Genomic DNA, 20368 nt, shown 5'->3' on the forward strand with positions numbered 1-20368 from the left:
AACTTGAGGTTATAAATTTATTCTATGGCAACTGATTTTTATATTATTCAAATTTTATTTTAATTTTTTTTTTTTTTTTTTTTTGGGAAACATAGAAACAACAATTACCCAAACTTTTCAATGTCTGTATATATCTCAGGAACAGATACCTCAACTTAGATGTTTATGGAGTTTTTGGGATTCCTGACCATACCTAGTAACTAGTGAAGTCTTGGTAGTATATATATATATATATAATAATGACGGAGCACATTAATCTTTACGATACATTCTTTGTTATTATTTAATTAGAATCCAATTTTTTTTTTTTTTTTTTTTTTTTAAATATGCGTTTAGTATACATTGATGATGATGATAATTTTGAGCTTTTTTTTTACATTTTCCTTTAGGATATATCCTTAGGTGTATACTAGTAGAGATCCGCCTCAAGTATATAACTTGTAACGACATCTATAATTTCAACTTATTTCTATTTTTTTTTATATATGAATAAACATTTTCACGTAAACATTATATACGGCACACGTGGAATGAAGCAAAAACATTATAATTTGTACAGGTCATAACTATATAACCTCTAAATCAAAGAAAAAAAAAAAAAGAAGAAGAAGAAGAAAAAAAAGACTTTTAAATTATTTCTTTGATAAATTAAAAAAAAAAAAAAATGTTTTCCTTTATTTATAAAAAATTTTGATATTTTTTTTCTTTTTTTCTTTTTTGATGAAAAGAGGGAATTCCCTCTTTAACCTTCGAAGGTTAAAGTCATTTGCGTGATTACGTGGTCCATCATTAATTAACTGCCAAGTTATATTATAATTATTATAATTATTATAATTATTATAATTATTATAAATACAAGTTTTCTCTTTAATTTATTTTCGGTTTGATAAACGCCTGCTTTTGAAAAAAAAAAAAAATTATATATATATAAATTTAAAGAATAATTGAGGAATTTTTTAATAAAAAATCAAAATTCAAAAATTTTGGTGAGAACCCACACAGACCAAAAAAAAAAATTAAATTAATTAATTAATTAAAGTTTCTACCGAGAAGCAAAAAAAAAAAAAAGAATATTTGCAAAAAATATTTGCAAAAAATATTTCTGAAACTACATGCTTTGTTTACGTAGGTATCTCTCTTAACTACCCTTTCCAGTTTTGTCTCTAATCAACGCGACATTTACTAATTTAGTTATGAGACTATTGTACTTAGCACTCCTTTTTAATAATAATAATAATAATAATAATAATAATAATAATAATAATAATAATAATAATAATAATAATAATAATAATAATAATAATAATAATAAATATGAAAATATCGCTATTTGTGTGGCTAACATTATTTTAAAATCAAGGTAAGAATTATATAAAGATAATTATTTTCAATTAATTAAATTTCTTGAAAATTTAAGAAATTCTTATTAAAAAAAAATTTTTCTCCTTTAATACACCGATACAAATCAAAATAATGGCTTAATATATATAAATATATAGTGCTTTGCTAACCCTAAAGTTTTAAAGCATCAAAGCATAATAGTTTTGCTTAGGAATAATAAATACATAAACTGAACTAGTAGCCTCGGCTAATAACTGCCAATATGTACTCAAATCTACAAGATTATGATAATCACATAAATATGAATATGATGAAATAGACACAACAAGAGTTCTAAAAGTGGTTATCATCATTTTCAACAACCTTTATTATGCTTATGGAATTCTTTGATCAAAATTTCAATAATATGATTGAGCCAGTTTGAAAAAAAAAAAAAAAAAAAAAAAAAAAAACTTTTAAACTTTTTCTTTACAAAATATATTCCCATATTTTCCTAATCCCTTTATTTTTAATTAATAAGAAATGAGGGTGGTGGTTTCTGTTAAATTTCATATTTAGAGGTTTTAAAAAATTAGTAGTTTTTTTTTTTTTTTATAAATAAATAAATAGAATAACTACGTAGTTAGTATACTAATTTTATTTTTTTATAATATAAAAAAAAAAAAAAAAACTTATGCAGTTTGTTTTTGCTTGGATTAAGAATAATAATCTGTAAAATGTTTCAAAGTTAATTTTACTTTTGATTGAAATATCTAATCAGATAACCCCAGTTTAGTCATTTTTAATAGTTTAATGTGTAAAGTTGTATTCCTTTTAAAAAAAAAAAAAAAAAAAAAAAAAATACCATACACAACTCAACGTCACCATTAGACCCATTATTGCGGCTGACCCATTATCGAAATAATTTTTTTTTTTTTTAAAAAAAAAAATTAATAATAATGGAGGTAATTTTGTTGTATAAAATAAAATATTCTATAATAACTGATAATTATTATAATTAAATAATATATATATCTATATATTTGTTTAGGAAATTTTAAAATACACTAAAATATAACCCTGATTATTTCAAGCAAATAGATAGCCATAAAACAACTAAGATGATCAATGACAAGTAAGATTTTGTCAATTGATTTTTTTTTTTATTTTTCTTGGTATAGCATTAGTTTTTATTATTTATATATATTTATACCAGTAGTCCCTTTAATTTATTTTTTTTTTTTAAATTAATTAAGTGTTAAAAACCTATTTGATTTGATTGCTGTAAAATGATGAAGTATTTATTTACCATATATAAATACTTTTAGAAGTAAAACAGAAAAAAAAAAAAGAAACTTTTATTAAACAAACAAAAAAAAAAATTTAAATTTGAATTTATTAAGTTTTATTTATTATTTCTCCATATTTTTATCTTCTATTGTTCAAACAACTTAAATCTTGAAATTGATAAAAATAAAATAAAAATAAAATAAAAATAAAAATAAAAAGGCTCATGGCGGCTTATTGCGGCTGAATTAAAAAACGTTTTACTTTCATAGTTTATTGCATTTAAAGTATATAAATAAACAGTTATGTTGTTTTTTTTTTTAAGCTATCGAGGATCGAGATACTACAACACCACTAAGAATTCTTTTGCAGCTGAATGGATAAGAATATCGTTAAATTTCTTGGCAAAAATAAAAAATAAAAAAAAGGGTCCCTTTTTGTTTTAAAAAAAAAAATAAATAAATAAATAAAAATATTTTATTGGTACAATATATATATATGACTGATAACTGGATACCTCTGTGTATGATACCTTATTTTTTTTTTTTTTTTCTTTTTTCACTTTAAAATAAAACAAATTTTCTTTTTTTTTTTTTTCTTCCCCCCCACCCCTCTTCTTTTGAGTATTTATTTATCAGATAAGTTATCAAGTGTTATCTGAGTTTTTAAATTATAACTTTAAAGTAAACTCTTTAAATTATATAACAACTAATCTACTTTTACTTCAGTCTTTAAAGAAAAAAAAAAAAAAAAACTTCTCGTCTTAAAATGATTTAAAGTTTTTTTTTTTTTTTTTTTTACTTTGACAATATCATTAATATAATGAGTAAGAATATATATAATGTTTATTATTTATTTATTATCCAGATAACATTAAATGGAACTAGCCGTTTTAAGTACAATTTAAAGTAGGTTTTTCGATGATTTCTTTTTATTCAAAATACATACAAATTAATAAGTTTTTATGCTTTATATGACATTTATTTCAAGTAGCCTAGAACTAAAAAAAAATAAAGCAACTCATTGCAATAGTACCTGTAAAGTATATATTTGACAAATAGAAATAAAAATCTTGATAATATCTGAGATTCTTAATCTCATCTTTATTACTACTTTCTATTACATTTTAACAATGGTTACTAACTCCAATAATATATTGAGATATTATAAATGATTATTAGTCATTATTATGTAATTAAAATATTCCGTATACACGGTAATTGAAATTATACTATATATATATACAATAACTATTAAATACAAACTTTCATCTATTTTAAAATCAAGCATTTAATATTGCTTACGTATAAAAAATATCTCTAATATTTTGAATCTTTTGGTAAATAATCATCTCCTCTATTGTTTTATTTTTTTTTTCTTTTTTCACATTCACTTATTAATAACTTTCAGTCTCAAACTTATTTTTGTTCCCCACTAAACTTGAAATTGTAAATTCATTATGAACCGCCCTTTTTTTTATTACTTTTTTTATCTTCTAAATTTGTTTTAATCTTCTCTTTAATCTCTTCAAGCTTATTTGAGCCGTCAGATATCGGTTCATCAATATTGGGAGTAATTTCATTTTTAGGTCTAAGTTTGCCCTGTAATCGGTAATAACGGCCCACGCATGATCTTGGTGACCATGTGAAACTTTTCTTTGGATTGCAAACACACTTATTGTTCAAGCGAGTTTGTTCCGATGATGGACATGATTGAAATGGTGGATGTTCGTAGCCAATGTCATCAAAATGGTGAATCTTTGTTTTATTAAGGAAAATAGAAGCAGCAATTGAATGAACTGGTGCATCTCCCCAACGCTCATAAAAAAACCCTCCTGATGCATCCAGATAGTCAAAGTATTTTGAATAGGCTTCACTGCGATAAAAGTCCAGATCAGCAATTTCAAAGTTTGACCAAAAGTGACATAAATTATATTCCGTCATGTGTTCGTCGGTAATAAAATCAATGAAATTGTTTTCGTGAATAAACTGAGGGTTTTGGTGAAGAAAATTAAGAGTGGTATTCCAAAGGGAAGGTATGGTTTTCCGATGTTCAATAAGAGAAATGGTAAATCCATAAGTGAGGTCATTTTCTTCCATATATTTGAAGTAGTCTTTGTCTGCAAGACAGGTGTATTTGACACCTGGTTCAACACGCCAGTAATATTTGTAGTTGTTGAGGGCAGGATGACGATAGAAAAGCCCCGATTCGAAGCGACACATGTGGCGGTAAGACTCTGAACCACCGTAAATGATTTTTTTGGCTACCAAATCTTCTCTACTTTTTTTGGCTTTTTCAAGGTCAACCCAATCTGGGTATCCCCAATATTGTTCATCAAGGATGTGGAATTCAGCTTTCCCTGAAACTAATTTCGAAAAATATCTTTTAAATATTGGTGAAAATTCTTTGTCATTAAAAAAAATCCAATCGTATTTGTATTTGCTGTTAAAACTGTATTCGACTGATTGAACTGCAGCCAGAAGGTCGAAAAGATCTTCATTTCTTGCAAGCGTAACAAATGTGGCATTGGCACGTTCGTAAACATTATCAGCAAATTTATTGTCTATAGTTTGATTTGAGCCTAGTAATCTTTCAAGACTGACAAGTTCTGGAAAATAACTTATTGGTTGTGTAGGTAAAGAAAGATTTATTGAAAAATGGTATAGTAATCCATATATTGCTATGATGATAACAAGGATCCTGATAATTCGCAGGAAACCTCGAGAAATAAGTGTTGCTGGAAAATACTTCATCAATTAAATTGTTAAAAATGAGGGAAATGGATTTTTTGTTGGAAAAAAAAAAAAAAAAAAAAAAAAAAAAAAGATTAAATAAAATTATGAAAAATAAGAAAAAATGGTAATAAAAGAGGAAACATAGGAACTTTATATTGAACATACTATTTAAATATTTTGAAATTGTAAGACAAAAAAAAAATAAATAGAATTTTTTTTTTTTTTTTAAGTTTTGATTAAAATTTTAGGATTTACAATAGCTTTGAAAAATGCTCAAGCTGTTAATTATTTCGACTTTCATAAGAGAGGTCTATATATATTTGAGGAATAAACTTTAATATATAGCTTTCATCATCGATAGGAAAATGCCAAGAAAATGGTTTAAAATGTGACTTTTCGAGTACTTCTGCTTCGTAGAATTTTACATATCACTTCGTTACAATTCACATGCACATGTATACATATTACAGGAATTCACATCATAGTGATTATGATAACTATAGATCTTTTTTTAGCAAAATCAATGTCCATATTATCCTTATAATAAAAAAAAAAAAAAGGCTAATTTTTTGTCAACTAAAGGAATAAATGATAAATAATTGGCAACTGAAAATGGCATCTTGAATACTCTGAAATCCTCTCCAGGAAAATGCCCAATTTTTTTTTCTTTCTTTCTAGATTGTATTTTTTTTTTATTATAGTTTATTATACCTGCATATGAAGGTACTATATTTTTTTTAATTAAATTATATTTTGCTTACCTTTTGTTCTGATTATACTCAATTTTTTTTAGTTAACTTCTGATTACAAGTACAAATCCAATCCAATCCAATGATTGTTACAATAAGTGATCTAGATATTTCATATTCTTAAGCACCAGATAGATACTTTTTTTTTTTTTTTTTTTTTTTTTTTTGTAGACCTTTATTGTCTTCATTTCCAATTTGGACGACATAACTTGATGGGACCAAATGTTAGAAGGGAAACAAGTCGAGCTGGAAAAAAAATGGGACCTAATTTAATTCCCTTAATTCAATACCTTTATATATTATCTAAACACAACTCTTTATACACGCAGGAATTTTACTGACTTTGAATTTAAAAAAATAATAACTGTGAGTGTATATATATATATAATTTTAAAAAAAATGATCTACAAATATTTTATTAATTAAATTGGCATTTGAACTGAAACTACGGTCAAATTATAGTTGAGGTTATTCTAGGAAGTGATTGTTTATTTAAAAATGAACACAGGAGATCATTCATTGAAATAGTTTTAAATTTGAGGTAATCCATTATCTAAAAATTTTGTTTTGAGTCCAAAAAATAGAAGTAAATCCTACCTTGATAAATCATTTCTTATCAAACTTAAGCAACTATCATATGATTTATCTATAGATAATAAAGATATGTATTCATGCCATATTGAATAAATTCCAAAGCAGTGGTTGCATAGTAAAAGATGATTTCGAATAGCAATTTTTTAAATTAATTACATCTTTTTTGAGTAATTACATTGGTACATATATTATATATTTAAAAAAAAAAAACTCAAGGTTGTATACGATCATAATGAGATTGAGTTGTTTTTATTAACGACATTACCAAAAATTATATATAGAGAAAAACAAAAAAAAAAAATAGGAATATACATAGTACATAGTAAATAATTTTCTAAAGTGTGAATATTGCATAATACTTTGGGAAAATATAAAAATTTGCAATGATAATGTTTGTGCAAAAAAAAAAAATTACGAAATGTTTAAACTTCTCACATATATATAAAAATATATATGGTTTTTGGTTTAAAAGCTAATTATTTGACACAAATATATGCAATTATTTATGATTTTATAACTATAATTATAATTATAATTTTATGATTTCACTTTAAAGTGTAATCATTATATACTATTTTATATTGCAAAAACAAAAAATTGTTTTTTTTAATTATCTTGAAACCAAAGTATATTAAAACGTTCGCTAAAAAAAAGTATTCGATATTTTTCAAATTCAATAATATATTAATCTGATGATAACTTTCAACAAACTGCAATCATATTTTTCAGCGCTTTGTATACTTTTTTTTTTTTTTTTTTTTTTTTTTAGAATAATGAACCTTACAAAATTGGGGATTTAAACTAATGTCACTTGGTGATACCAAAGTATAATTGTTTCATTGATTGGTTGATTTTTTTTCTTACAATTTCTTTCTTAGATTATTATCATATCATTTCTTAAACAATTATTAAACTCTTACCAGTATTTACAATTAAAATCTAAAAAAAAAATACAATTAATGAGGTTTGTGCATATGAAATTTCAAAATTTTGAGTCAAATGTTTTTAATTGAGCTTTTTCATTAATTATTATTATAACTGAATATTCTTGTAATATGATTGAAAATGGTTTATATATATATATATATATATATATCTACGAATTTTACAAATGAATAAAGTTTCCCACGTTCTTTTCATCTATGCATGTTGTTATATAGTACGTATAAACATCTATTGTATGTTACGTAACAATGCGTATTTGTTAAAGTAGTTTAGTGATATTTTTCAAGCACCAAGAATTTTACATGATACGTGATAAATGTATTATTTTTTTTTTAAAAAAAAAAAAAAAAAAAAGCCTCAAAGAGTATTCCCATTTGATGAACCAGGCGTATTTTTTTATATAATTATTTTTATTCTTTAAATATATACTTCTAAACCCCCTCCCCTATATAATCAATTTTTTATATCTAAAGTTTTTGAATAAATCAATGTACTAACACCTCCTTTGATTTTTTTGGAGTTGTTTCATTGTAACTACCAAATTTTTTTTTTTTTTTTTTCACGGTTTAAATGCTATCATTTTTTTATGTATCTTATTTAGATGTAATATATTATAAGCCAGTTATGTTTTTTTTTTTTAACAAAATACTCTCTCCATATACAACTAATTTTTTTTTTGTTGTTGTTGTTTACTCTTTTTCATTTATTAAAGCCAACACACACAATATTTAAAGTAAATGCCATCGCTTCGCTTCTTTTTGGCGTCACTGCTTAAGCAGCTGCTACGCCTTTTGCGGCCGCGATTAAGAGAATCGCCCTCCTTTTTCAATGTTTTATGGATATTCGTTCCAATACTAGTTGGTCTCGCTATTCTGAGCAACATAAAACACATGGACCAATACACCTTAGCAACCCCTTACAAAAAGGGCCCCATGCAAACTAAAGTTACATCCACTTTGACCTCAAATTGCGACTCCATACTTAAATATGGCCGCTACATTGAAGACGTTAACGAATCGCCTTCAGGATGGCAACCAGACGGGTGTGCCATGAAAACTTACCGGTCCATAGAAACTGACGACTTATCCTCGTGTTTTAAACCCGGAGATCAAGTCATCTTTTTCGGCGATTCAACTGTTCGCCAAGTTTTTTGGGGGTTCGCCAACACCCTTCATCGGGGCTCTTTGCAAAAAATGGATAGTCATGCCAATTCTCAAATCGTTGTTAACGGTGTCACAATCACTCTTGTTTGGTCTTCTTACTTTAACGAATCTACAGCCGGCAATATCCGGTCAATTGCACGCAACGGTCTTAAAGCAAATGAAAAAATCCAGCCTTTGAAATACAATTTGGATATAAATTACAAGCCAAAAACTTACCTTTATATGACTGCAGGATCTTGGTTTGCTGGCAAGGAAGACCCTACCGTTGTAGCCAAGAGTTATGCGGAAAAAACAAGCGCCATTCTCAAAGAAATCGATAACCGTGTAGACGATGCTTTTGAAGCAGTTTACTTTGCTCCACTTCTTATTCCACACTACGATTCGCTAGATAGAAACCGTCAAATATCCATGACTCATAGCCAAATCCATTCTGTCGAAAGAATTGCCGATGAATATTTTAATTACGTCCGCATTAACGAGACCGTCAAAAGCCCTCTTGAACCAACTTTGTATACTGGAGGTGTTAGATATCGGACCCGCAAAGGTCGTACAGATCAGATTTCAGCTTACTATGTCCCTGTCTTTAACGAACTTTCTGCAGAAAATCACCAAGGATCCCATGATGATATGGGCATTCATTTCTGGGAACGTGGATTCCTTATCCAAGCAAACATTCTTCTCAATCATATGTGCAATAATCGCATTGCTAAAGCAACTGGTAGACCACCATCTGGAGCTACTTGCTGTGTGGAGTATGAGGACTACAAATACGGCACCAAACATTCAATCTTTAAACCGTCAATCCGCCAAATTTTTGACAAAAGTATCTTGATAATCCCCCTTTTCGCTCTTATATTTGCAGCATATAGTTATGATATAAACATGGCTATGCCAATTTTTAAAGCCTCAGTTACCACTGTAGTTATCCTTGGTCTTATAACTGCTTGGGCTCGCATCTCCAACGAAACACAGCTTATTTCTAAAGTTTCGATATTTTATAGCCCTACAGAAATGTCTGGCTTACTACAATTATGGGCCATTATTTCAATTCTTTCTATTTTTTCTCTTACGCAATACTTTTCTTATGGCGTTGAAAAAATTTCAACCAAAGTCACACAGCAGTCACGATATCGTCTCGCCAAACCTTTGTTGTTAGAACTACAAGGTATCTGTGTTTCCCTTCTGCTTATTATCCAATTCACAGGGTATAATATCATTCCGCACGTTTTTGATGGCGAGCTTCTTACTCGGGTGTTTGTTAGTACTTGGTCTCTAGTGGAATTATACATTTTTTGTCTCGAATATTTTGATTCATTCAAATCAATCCAAGTTGATGGTCAAACTCCTCTTGCAAATGCAACCTTAGAACAGGCATACACTTTCCCGCTCCCAGTTTTTGCAAAATCTTTTGCTCGAGTATTAACTTTGCCAATGCTTCTTTCAGTCAGTGTTACATATTCAGTCCGTGATTCGCTTCCAGGTACTGTCCCACAATCTTACATTGATCCTGCTTGCAAGCTTGGATTTTGGTACATTTTTGTTTATTTTTGTTTTCCTATGATTAGCTTTATGTCAAAGGCTTCCTTCGTCACTATAAAAGATTCATTTACAAAGGATAATAATCTCAACGATTTGGAAACAGACTCTTCCGTGATTCAGACTCTTCCTAGTATTCAATTTGGAATTCAAACTTCAATGCTTATTCTTGGCTCTTCTATTCCTCAGCTTTTGATGCCTGTTATTATTAGTTTTATCGATATAGACCCCTTTAATAACTTTGTTCGAGCCCTGATTTCTATATATGATGACTACTGGTCAATGCTTTTCGCAATCTGGGCGGCTCTATATTCATGCACACAAATCTTTATTTCTAACAAAAATGTTGCTGATGCTGCATGCCCCACACCCATGATTTTTGCTGCTGCAGGGTTTGCATTACTAGGCATTTTTGATATCGGTAAATATGCTTTTGAGTACTACCTGCCCGAATCCGAGGCTGGTGTAACACACCCCATTTCATTTATCGACCGTCACCAAGAGCCCTACAACTTGCTCCTGGATGCGCGTGGCCGTGACTATACAGCTCTGGCTCATACTGTTTTTGTTATTGGTGGTACTTGTGCTTATTTCATTATCCGTTTAGGTCTGCTGCGATACACTCGCAAAAAGATTCAGAGCCGCCCACAAATGATTCAGTACTTTTACATTGATTGCTGGGTTCGTATGGCAAAATTTGGATATGAGTTATTGGAACTGTATCCATATGTTTTCCTTGCTCTGAGTGGAACAGTTAGACTTCATTATCTGCCTACTGGTATTGTGCACTCGTCACTGTTGACTCGCACTTATGGGTTTGTGAGTCAAAAATTTGTTTTCCCATATTTCAAATGGCGTTTGATTGAAAAGGTTCGTAAAACTGCCTCAATATTGCTTTCGCTGACCGTATTGTTGCTGCTGGCACATGGCGCAGCGTCGGTTTGGAACAATCACATTATGAGGGTTAGTGCGGACGACTTTGAAGAAGTGAAGGAGGAAGAAGAAAAGGAAGTAGATGAGGAGAAAAGACAAAATGGGGATATGCAACAGGATACTGGTATTATACTTGCCATTAATGTTGCGGAGAACTTGGCTAATGGATCGGTTCTATTTGAACAACAAGAAGAAGGGTTGGTGATGATGACCCCTGAGGAGGAGAGTAAAGAAGTTTCACAAGATAATAGTTCTGGGAAGCTTGAATGATTATAAATTATAAAGACATTCACAACATATAGAATAATAATAATAATAATTATAATAATAAAATATTTTAGAATAGAAACTAGGTTTAGCTCAAAATTTAGCTTTGAAAGAAACCTTTACAATATATTTTTTATTTATATTTTTTTTTTTGTACAAAAGTTGTTAATTAATTTAATTATAAAATACAGGTAAAATAAATGGATTATGTTTTTAATTTAATGGTGTTAGGTCTATGGGCCGGGTATTTTTATTTTTATTTTCATCTCCTACTCTATCATTATGCAGCAAGTGCTGAGTGTCATCATGATCGTCATCTTCATCTTCATGGTGAGAAATATTTTCTTCTTCTTCTCCTTCTTCTTTTCTATGACTATTACCAGCATTTTCTTCTTTATCAATATCTTCAGTATTATCTTTTTTAATGCTATCATCGTTGCTGTTTTCTTCGATGCTGTTTTCTTCGATGCTGTTGTCTTCTTCTAGAAAGCCATTTTTATTTTCAACCAACTCAAACTCAACTTGACCGTCAATGTCATAAGTTGAAATCTCTATGCTTCTCATCAAAGCTTCCCATCCACTAGAACATGCCCATGCAATAGACAATGCCACTGAAAGAACTAGAGCCAACGAAAATGTTCTGCGCAAAGTCTCTACAATAACGTTCCAGCTCACACTGTACTGGAACCCATACCCGTATGACTTTCCTGCACCGAATGTTGTGCCGTATTCGAATTCAATGCCTTTAGGGTACAAGTGGTCTTCTGTACCAAGCATGGTGCGCTTCACAGCACTTGACATGATAATACCAGTTGGAATTAAATGAACAAGAAGCGATCCACCATGTGCAAGAATGACATGCGGTCGAAGAGAAAGTAACTCATAAGATAATGGACCAAGGAAAGTCCAAGCACGGGAGAAAGTTGGCGAGGAGCGTATTATAGGCATGATTGATGAAGAAGAAGGCACAATGCGCATGTCCATGATAATTGTGCGAACAACAGAGTATGACCATAAAAGACTGATTGTGACAACGAAATGCCAAAAGGCATTATAAGAGCGTGCACGAGCATCAAGACCCGCGTCAATAACACCAGAAAAGAATTCCGCTTGAACCATGGGTTCAATTGTTGCATAAGTTTGAGGGAAAAAGGAGCCAAATGACATTCCGGCAATATTTATAGCGACCAGGGCAGCCACAATAGCGCCCAAAAAGATACGGCGATTATTGACAGAAGCATGCCATGAAGGTCCAACCACAATGGCGGCGGCAATAACCCAGTAGTCAAAAATAAGGACACGGAGTGGCTGCCATTTGTCAGCGCCAAACTGGAAGCCAATATGGATGAGGGCTGCGAAAATGACAATTAGGTAGGATTTACCAGTATGACTGAAGAATGAATTTTCATCAATACCAACCCAGGAGACAACTCTATCCGAGATGACTTTGCTAATGGGACAAAATAAAGTGACGAAAAAATACCAAAAGCTTAAACGTACTGGGAGAGACCAATGGGACGAGGCAGAAAGTCGCGAAAGCCATTCATCAGTAACCCGGCCAAAAGTGCCACTAGAGGCTTCGAGAACTAAGGGTAACAAGGCAAGACGAAGAAATCTTAAAGGAATAAAAATTAATTTGCGTTGGGAGCGAGAATACTCATCCATAAATGAGACAATATCTGCACAAGCCCAAATGGAAAGTAAAACGCGAGACCAGATTTCTCCCATAACATGGTTAGTTGCTCTGTCCCAGCCTGATACTGCAATAACGATGAGAAGCGAAGTGGCAATACCCTTTAGCTCTGAGCGTAAAAGTCTAGACCAATTTTCTTCGTCGTCATCATCATCATTGTTATCATGTTGATCTGTTTGCTGCTGCTGTGTTGTTGTTGTAGGTAAGATTGTTGTTGATTTTGATTTTGATTTTGTTATTGTTCCAAGGGATGCCCAAGTGATTAGTGCCCATACCTGGAATAAAATAATTGTGTCACCACTGCGGAAAGAAGGAGTGACAAAAGACACTTTTGGTGAACGGTTGATGAGAGCTGTGTAGGCAGCTGCCACAATAGTGCCTGTTATGACAGCAATCCATGAACGTAGAAAGCCAAAGGCAATGTAAAGTACAACGGCCAAAATAAGGCCGATGAAAACAAGGGATCCATGTTCACGAGGACGGGGGACACAGCAGGTTCCTTGGGGGAAGATTTTGTTTTGATCACGGTAAGCTTTTGCTACTTTTTCATTGCACATGTGGTTCATCAAAATGTTACCTTCAGTGAGAAACCCAGGTTCGACAAAATGCATTCCACCCAATTCTCTGCTTGAATAATGATGTTCGCTGTATAGCTCATTAAAGACTGGGACGTAGTATGTGGAGATGTTAGTTTGGTAGAAGTCTATGGATTCGTTGTTAGTTGGTCTGAATGAGCGAATGCCTCCTTTGTAACCGGGGCCGCCGCCGTGGCCGGTGCGCTGATAATTGAACAGGTTATCTGTATGGTTGATCATTTTTTGACAAAACTCTGGTGACATTTGGGTTCGACGCAATGAACGCATGTATGGGTAAGCAGGGATAAATACAGGAGCAAAGTAAACACTTTCGAAAGATCCTGGAACACGGTTTTCAAATGAATCAAATAAGACATCAAGTTTAGTTTTGTATTTTGGTAGCATTTGGGCACGATCTTTTTCACTGGAAAATAAGCCAAACCATAACCCTGCAGAGACGAAAAGGTATCTTTTCGTTCCGGGCTCTGTTGGAGTATGTGAATATTTCAAGATATTTGAAAGTTTTTGAAAGTTGAACTTAGGGTTCCAGTAAAAACTGATGGTGATGTTATTTATTGTAGTTGTAATGTCTTTTTGTCTTTTGTGATTGTGTAAATGTCCTCGTTCAAAGGTATTTGTGAACCCCCAAAAGACTTGTCTTGCGGTGGAGTCACCTGTAAAGATGATTTCATCACCTGGATTAAAGCAATAGTTGAACAAGTCTGAAGGTTCTAGTGCGTAGTCTCTTAAGGTGCATCCATCAGGTTGCCAAACTCTGGGGTTTGGAGAAGAGTCGTCAATGTACCGGCCATGTTTTAGAAGACTTGCACAATTTGTGGATGAATCGGAGTAAGATGAGTATTTTGAGAGATGTATGGAGTTGATTGCTATTGCAAGTAAAGCTAAAATTATGGGAGATCCGAGCAATATTGCTGGTCTTAGAGAGCTTGATTTGAGCCAACCAAGCATTATTTTGTGTGGTGAAAAGGGAGGGGAGGGGAGGAGAGGGAGGCTTGAGAAATTAAGGATGAAGAATGGAGAATGGAGAAGGATATCAGATCTTGTATTTTTAAAGAAAAAATAAACAAAGAAGGAAAAAAGAAAAAAAAAATTATATATAAAAAAAAATGGAATAATTATTGGCATAAAAGTCCATATCTGGAACGTTACAGTAAAAAAAAATTATATTATTAAGCTTATAATTATTTGATAACTAGCCTGTATTAATATTACTATTTAGGTATAATTGGGTCGAGTACAGTTTCCATACAAAGTTTGTAAAGGTATATATTTTATTTCATTTCTTTTAGATATATATCAAATATATTAGCACAAAAAAAAGCACACAATTGAAAGCAAAGATATGAAATATATATATATATATATATATATATATATATATATATATTGATATATTGGTCATTAATTTTTAGGGGGTGTGGGAGCTAAAAGTTAGGCTTTATACGAAACTTAACTTTGGGATGATGATCATCATCTGTTAACCGTTAATCTTTAATCTTTAAACATGCTTATATTTTAATTTTCTTTAATTGACAGGATTGATTAAGTTTTTTGTTTTTTGTTTTTGTTTTTTTTGTTTAGACGTATTATACTTTTTTTTTTTTTAATTTTATTTTATTTTATTTTTTTTAATGCATAGAAGAAAAAAAAATAGCAAAAGACAAGTATTAAAACAGTTTATATAGAAAGTTTAAAAGATTTATATATAAATGTATCAAATGTTTAGATTTAATATTTGTTTTTTTTTTCATTTTCATTTTCATTTTTAATTATAGTTATGGTTATAATTATGGTTATAATTAGTTAACTACGATAATAAGGACTTGTTGAGATATAAGTGGCAACGGTGTCTCTTTTTTATTTATTTATTTTTTTTTTTTTTAAAATAAAAGTTTTTACCCCTAACCCTCTTAACTAGTTTACTTATATATATATATATATATAATATAATCTAATAGTTTTAAATATTTTAATTAGGCATTGTTTTGAAAAGCGCTGCCAACTTTAAAATTTATATGTAATGTGATTATTATATTAGCATATTTGATTAATTAATTAATTAATATTATTACTTAATAAAGTAATTAATAATAATATATATATATTCCATATATGGAATAAACGAATCTTGAAAAAAAAAAAAAAAAAAAAAAAAAAAATTTAAACTTTATAAAATAAAAACCAATTGATATATTTTAAAACTTTTTTTATTTTTTGGTCTAACAATTGAATAGTCACGTTTTTTTTACAAAAAAAAAAAAAATATTCATAAATTCCATTCTTTTTTTTTCTTTTCTTTATATAGTAGTAGTATTTTTTTTTTTACGGTACCAATACTAATATACAGTATATAGTATATTAACTATATAGATAATCTATATATTTTATCTAAAAAAAAAAAAAAAAAAAACCTGTAATAAAAAGTTACTTGTAAAATCCTCCTTTAAAAAAAAAAATTGGTCTCTCTCTCTCTCTCTCTCTCTCTCTCTCTCCCCCTTTCTAATTAATACACACACACACACATTTATACATGATGGAACTGAGGCCTTATGTTTTACTGATACCTTTAATTGCAGGACTAGCCATCCTCTTAAACTTAATTCACCAAGATAACTATAAATTTTCCCCACAGACTAAGTCATCTACACTTAAAAATAACTGTGACTCTTTATTAAAATCTGGACGGTACCTTGATGACGTGTCTTACATGCCTAAAGGTTGGCAGCCTGATGGATGTGTAATAAAAGACTACGTCTCCTTTAATGCTAGTAATATGGGTGCTTGTTTCAAACCAGGAGATAGAATTCTAATTACTGGAGATTCCACCGCCCGACAAGTTCTTTGGGGCTTTACAAACGTTCTAACTGGAATCACTCAAGAAGTCTTTTCACCCAAACATCAAATAACTCTCAATGTCGATAATGTAACTGTATACTTCCAATGGGATCCCTACATTAAAGAAAAGGGATTGAAAATGATATCCGATGCCGCAAACCGTGAACCACCTCAGCCAGATCCAAAGGCAAAGGACAATTCCATTACCCAAGATCTTACATATTCACCTAAAACTTATTTGATTCTAACTAGTGGTCTTTGGTACGTTCAACATAAAATCCCCGATTATAAACAACAAATGGAAAAGATTTTTGCACTAATTGATGGTGCAAAGGAAAATAACTTTGAGCAAGTGTACTTTTTAAGACCACTTATCCCACACTTTGTTATGCTGGATGAGGAACACGCTCGAGAATTAACACCTTTAGATATCTCAAACGTTACTAATACTACCGATCTATTGTTTAACTATAATACTAAAACAAGATCTGGAGGCGTGAGGTACAAAACAACACCCGGTCATGAACATGAAATCTCAACGTATTACGTACCTGTGGTTAACGACTTTTCCAGCGAAAATCACCCATGGCAACGTGATGAGTTTGGTGTCCATTTAACAGAGCCTGGGTTTCGATTAGAAGCCAGTTTATTATTGAACCACATTTGTAATGCTAAAATTTCTCGAGCACAAAATGAGATACCTGGTGGAGTTACTTGTTGCATCGACTATAGTCATAATTCCCAACAACCATTTTGGAAAAATATTTTATTCATGGTAATAGCTTTTGGTCTCTTTTTTACAATTGGCCGTATTGGTGGCTCTATTAACAAACTAGCAATTGCAGAGTTTTTTGTCATTGGGCTTGTGGCTGGCATTGCATTCTTGACTAATCAAACTCATATTGTCACCAAAATTGCTATTCAGTACAATCAAGCCGAATTTATTGTGTTTTTATACGTATGGGTTATATTCACTTTGGTATCTGGAATACATGGTACCCCTCATAATGACACCAATAGAGCAGAAAAGCTTTTTGTACGGGAATGGAAGGGTATTTGTGCATCTCTTTTGATTCTTTTTAGATATGCAGGGTATGATCTTCTTCCTCAGTCAATGGCCGGAGAGATTTTTGTGCGCGTGCTTCTTACAACCTGGGTCATGCTGGAAGTTTACTTGTATTCGCTTGAATATCATGAGTCTGAGGAATCCCATCAAGAGTCTCTGAAAACTTGGGGACGTGCTGTTTCACATGCTGCCGTACTTCCACTTTTATTAGGTGCAGCTGGTGTTTCGAAAACTTTTGAGAATTCTTCACCAGGTACAATTACTTACACTTTATTACCAATCGAGTTAATATATTGGTATACATTTATATCCCTTGTTGATCGCCTGGCTACTAAAACAGGTAGATTAAAGTCAGCATGGCGTTGGAATCAAAGTCTTTTCGAAATTGTTTTTATTATTATTGTTGCAATCATCTCCCGACTAATTGTTCAAATAGGAAAGAACAAGGACAATTGGGGGGATTTGGATCTTCTATTGAAAGACTATTGGGTTGTTTTATTTGCTATTTTAATTCCACGAATTCGGAAAATATTTCCAATTAAGGAACCAATTCCTTATCTTCATTTTTATGCCGGGTTTGGTTTAATAACTGTCATTACCTTGGTATTTTTCAAATTCAATTTTGATTTCCCCGGTCAACCTTCTGATAGTCACTATCGTCATCCATTTAATTCGATAGACGTTGTCCAAAATGCCAAATATTTCATTGTGCGTGAAAAAACATATACTTCATTTACACATTTTTTTATCGTTATTTCCACAGGTCTATGTTATGGAGTACTACGATTTGGGTTGCTTAGCAGTACCGATTTTCGGTTTAGTTGGTGGGCCTCGAAGACTGCCCAGTTTAGTTACGAAGCTCTTGAGCTTCATCCTTATATTTTACTTGCTTCTAGTGGGTCTGTTATTTTGGAGTATTTACCTACAGGAATTGAGACTTCTCTTCAGAACATCAAAGTCTTGAATCCTTGGCTTTCAGACTGGGTTTTCCCATACATGTGGTGGAATTTTCAAGAAAAGGTCCGCAAAAGCGTGGCTTTTACGATTGCTTTTGGTATGTTTGCAATAGTTTCTTGGGTGGCTGCTGAAGTTTGGAAGAATAAAAAGGTATATAATGAATCTGAAAAGGTTTGATTGTAATAATAATAAAAATAATAAAAATAATAAAAATAATAAAAATAATAAAAATTGGAAATATTGGAAATATTGGAAATATTGGAAATATTAATAAAAAAATTACAGTTTATCGATGTTATATAGTATAGTTGTCAACGTAGTGAGAGTCTGTTATTCCAGTTTGGTAATATTTTCAAATAATAATTCATTGTATTTATTTATTTATTTATTTATTTATTTATTTTCTTGGCAAATTTAATATAGCTAAACTTTTTCTTAATAATATTCTTTTTGTTATTTGTTAATTTATTTCTGTATTAATTAGAACTATATATTGTTCTTCAAATTAAAAAAAAAAAAACCCTTGCCCTTAACGTAGTATTTATTTTTATTTTATTTTATTTTATTTTTTACAGATTGCTAAATTATTTAATAACGTTAAACGATATCGTTAATAATTTAGCGATATCTATTCTTTTGTTAAGATTGTACAAATTAAATATTTAGCCGTTTGTGAAATTTGGGGGGTTTATATATATATATATATATAGGCTTTGTACCCCTTACCGGTAGCAATTTGCACATCTTTAATTTTTTTTTTCAAATTTTATATCTTTCTTTCCTCATAGGCCATAATCATGAAAATATCTTGAATTACTATATAATTATTTAGAATTGAATTTAGCAATCAGTCTGAGTGGTCGGTGTTGCTTTCATGTTCTTCCTTATCATTTGAATCCCTTCCATCAGCATTTCCACTTCCCTCAACCTGAACATATTTAAGCAGGTCCAAGATCAAGGCATTTTGATCCAGTTTTACACGAGGCCGCTTCTTTGACTTGTTCTTTAGAGCATATCGAAGTTTGTTTTCTATAATGGTCAATTGTTGTTGAGTTTTAGCGAGTCGTAAAGTGAGTGATTCCACTTCCTCCTTAGCCTTTTTCAGTGCCTTCAGACATTGATTAGGATGCCTCATCATATACATTCGCTCAGTCCTCCAATCAGAAAATATGGGGGGTTTTCAAAGGCGCCAAATCGATTGGTGAAGCCTCCGAGCTTGTAGAAGACTGATTTATATCGATTTCGGAACTTTGAACTTCGCATGACAATTCAGAGGTACTTTCGAGAATAGGGAGGTTCATCTGCTTTCTAAAGGAGTTTATAGCAGTTATGACGCTGTGTGGATAAATCTCAGAGATTCTCCATCCTCCTTTGATAATTTGTTTTGTGTATGCCTGCTTTCTTATTTTCATATATAACAAATAAAATGTGTCCTTTGAAGCTGCGAATCCCATTGCAAAGTTAATAGCATTTTGATGACGAAACGTTTGTTTAGCAACACTAATACATGATCAATCTAAAGACTGTAAGACGTTCGACATAAGCGAGGGTAAATATAGCAAAATGACGCGTTTTTTGATGGAGAAATAATGGAATTTCTCTGGTACATGGGCTTTGCAACCATCAAGGGTTAATAATTGCCATGTATCTGGCTCGGAAGAAGGAAAATATTTATCAAACCACTTGAAAAAT

The 20368-nt window shown here is 30.8% G+C and overlaps 5 protein-coding genes across 5 annotated transcripts; 2 read left to right on the forward strand and 3 right to left on the reverse strand.

Moving 5' to 3' along the window:
* Positions 1-4064: 4064 nt before the first annotated feature.
* On the reverse strand, positions 4065-5360 carry SAPINGB_P002526 (uncharacterized protein; the record flags this gene model as incomplete). Its single annotated transcript, XM_031997244.1, has 1 exon — positions 4065-5360. The coding sequence occupies one exon, from the start codon at positions 5358-5360 to the stop codon at positions 4065-4067; it is 1296 nt and encodes a 431-aa protein (XP_031853135.1).
* Positions 5361-8367: 3007 nt separating this feature from the next.
* Positions 8368-11532, forward strand: SAPINGB_P002527 (uncharacterized protein; the record flags this gene model as incomplete). The annotated part of the gene is made up of 1 exon (XM_031997245.1): positions 8368-11532. The coding sequence occupies one exon, from the start codon at positions 8368-8370 to the stop codon at positions 11530-11532; it is 3165 nt and encodes a 1054-aa protein (XP_031853136.1).
* Positions 11533-11742: 210 nt separating this feature from the next.
* SAPINGB_P002528 (uncharacterized protein) lies at positions 11743-14766 on the reverse strand (the record flags this gene model as incomplete). Its single annotated transcript, XM_031997246.1, has 1 exon — positions 11743-14766. One exon carries the CDS (start codon positions 14764-14766, stop codon positions 11743-11745), a length of 3024 nt encoding a protein of 1007 aa, XP_031853137.1.
* Positions 14767-16348: 1582 nt separating this feature from the next.
* On the forward strand, positions 16349-18853 carry SAPINGB_P002529 (uncharacterized protein; the record flags this gene model as incomplete). Its single annotated transcript, XM_031997247.1, has 1 exon — positions 16349-18853. The coding sequence occupies one exon, from the start codon at positions 16349-16351 to the stop codon at positions 18851-18853; it is 2505 nt and encodes an 834-aa protein (XP_031853138.1).
* Positions 18854-19523: 670 nt separating this feature from the next.
* On the reverse strand, positions 19524-19977 carry SAPINGB_P002530 (uncharacterized protein; the record flags this gene model as incomplete). The annotated part of the gene is made up of 2 exons (XM_031997248.1): positions 19524-19772; positions 19933-19977. 2 exons carry the CDS (start codon positions 19975-19977, stop codon positions 19524-19526), a joined length of 294 nt encoding a protein of 97 aa, XP_031853139.1.
* Between the last annotated feature and the right edge of the window lie 391 nt (positions 19978-20368).

This window comes from Magnusiomyces paraingens (assembly GCF_902498895.1).
Source record: "Magnusiomyces paraingens strain CBS 517.90 genome assembly, contig: contig2, whole genome shotgun sequence".
In the NCBI taxonomy this organism is placed as follows: Eukaryota; Fungi; Ascomycota; class Dipodascomycetes; order Dipodascales; family Dipodascaceae; genus Magnusiomyces; species Magnusiomyces paraingens.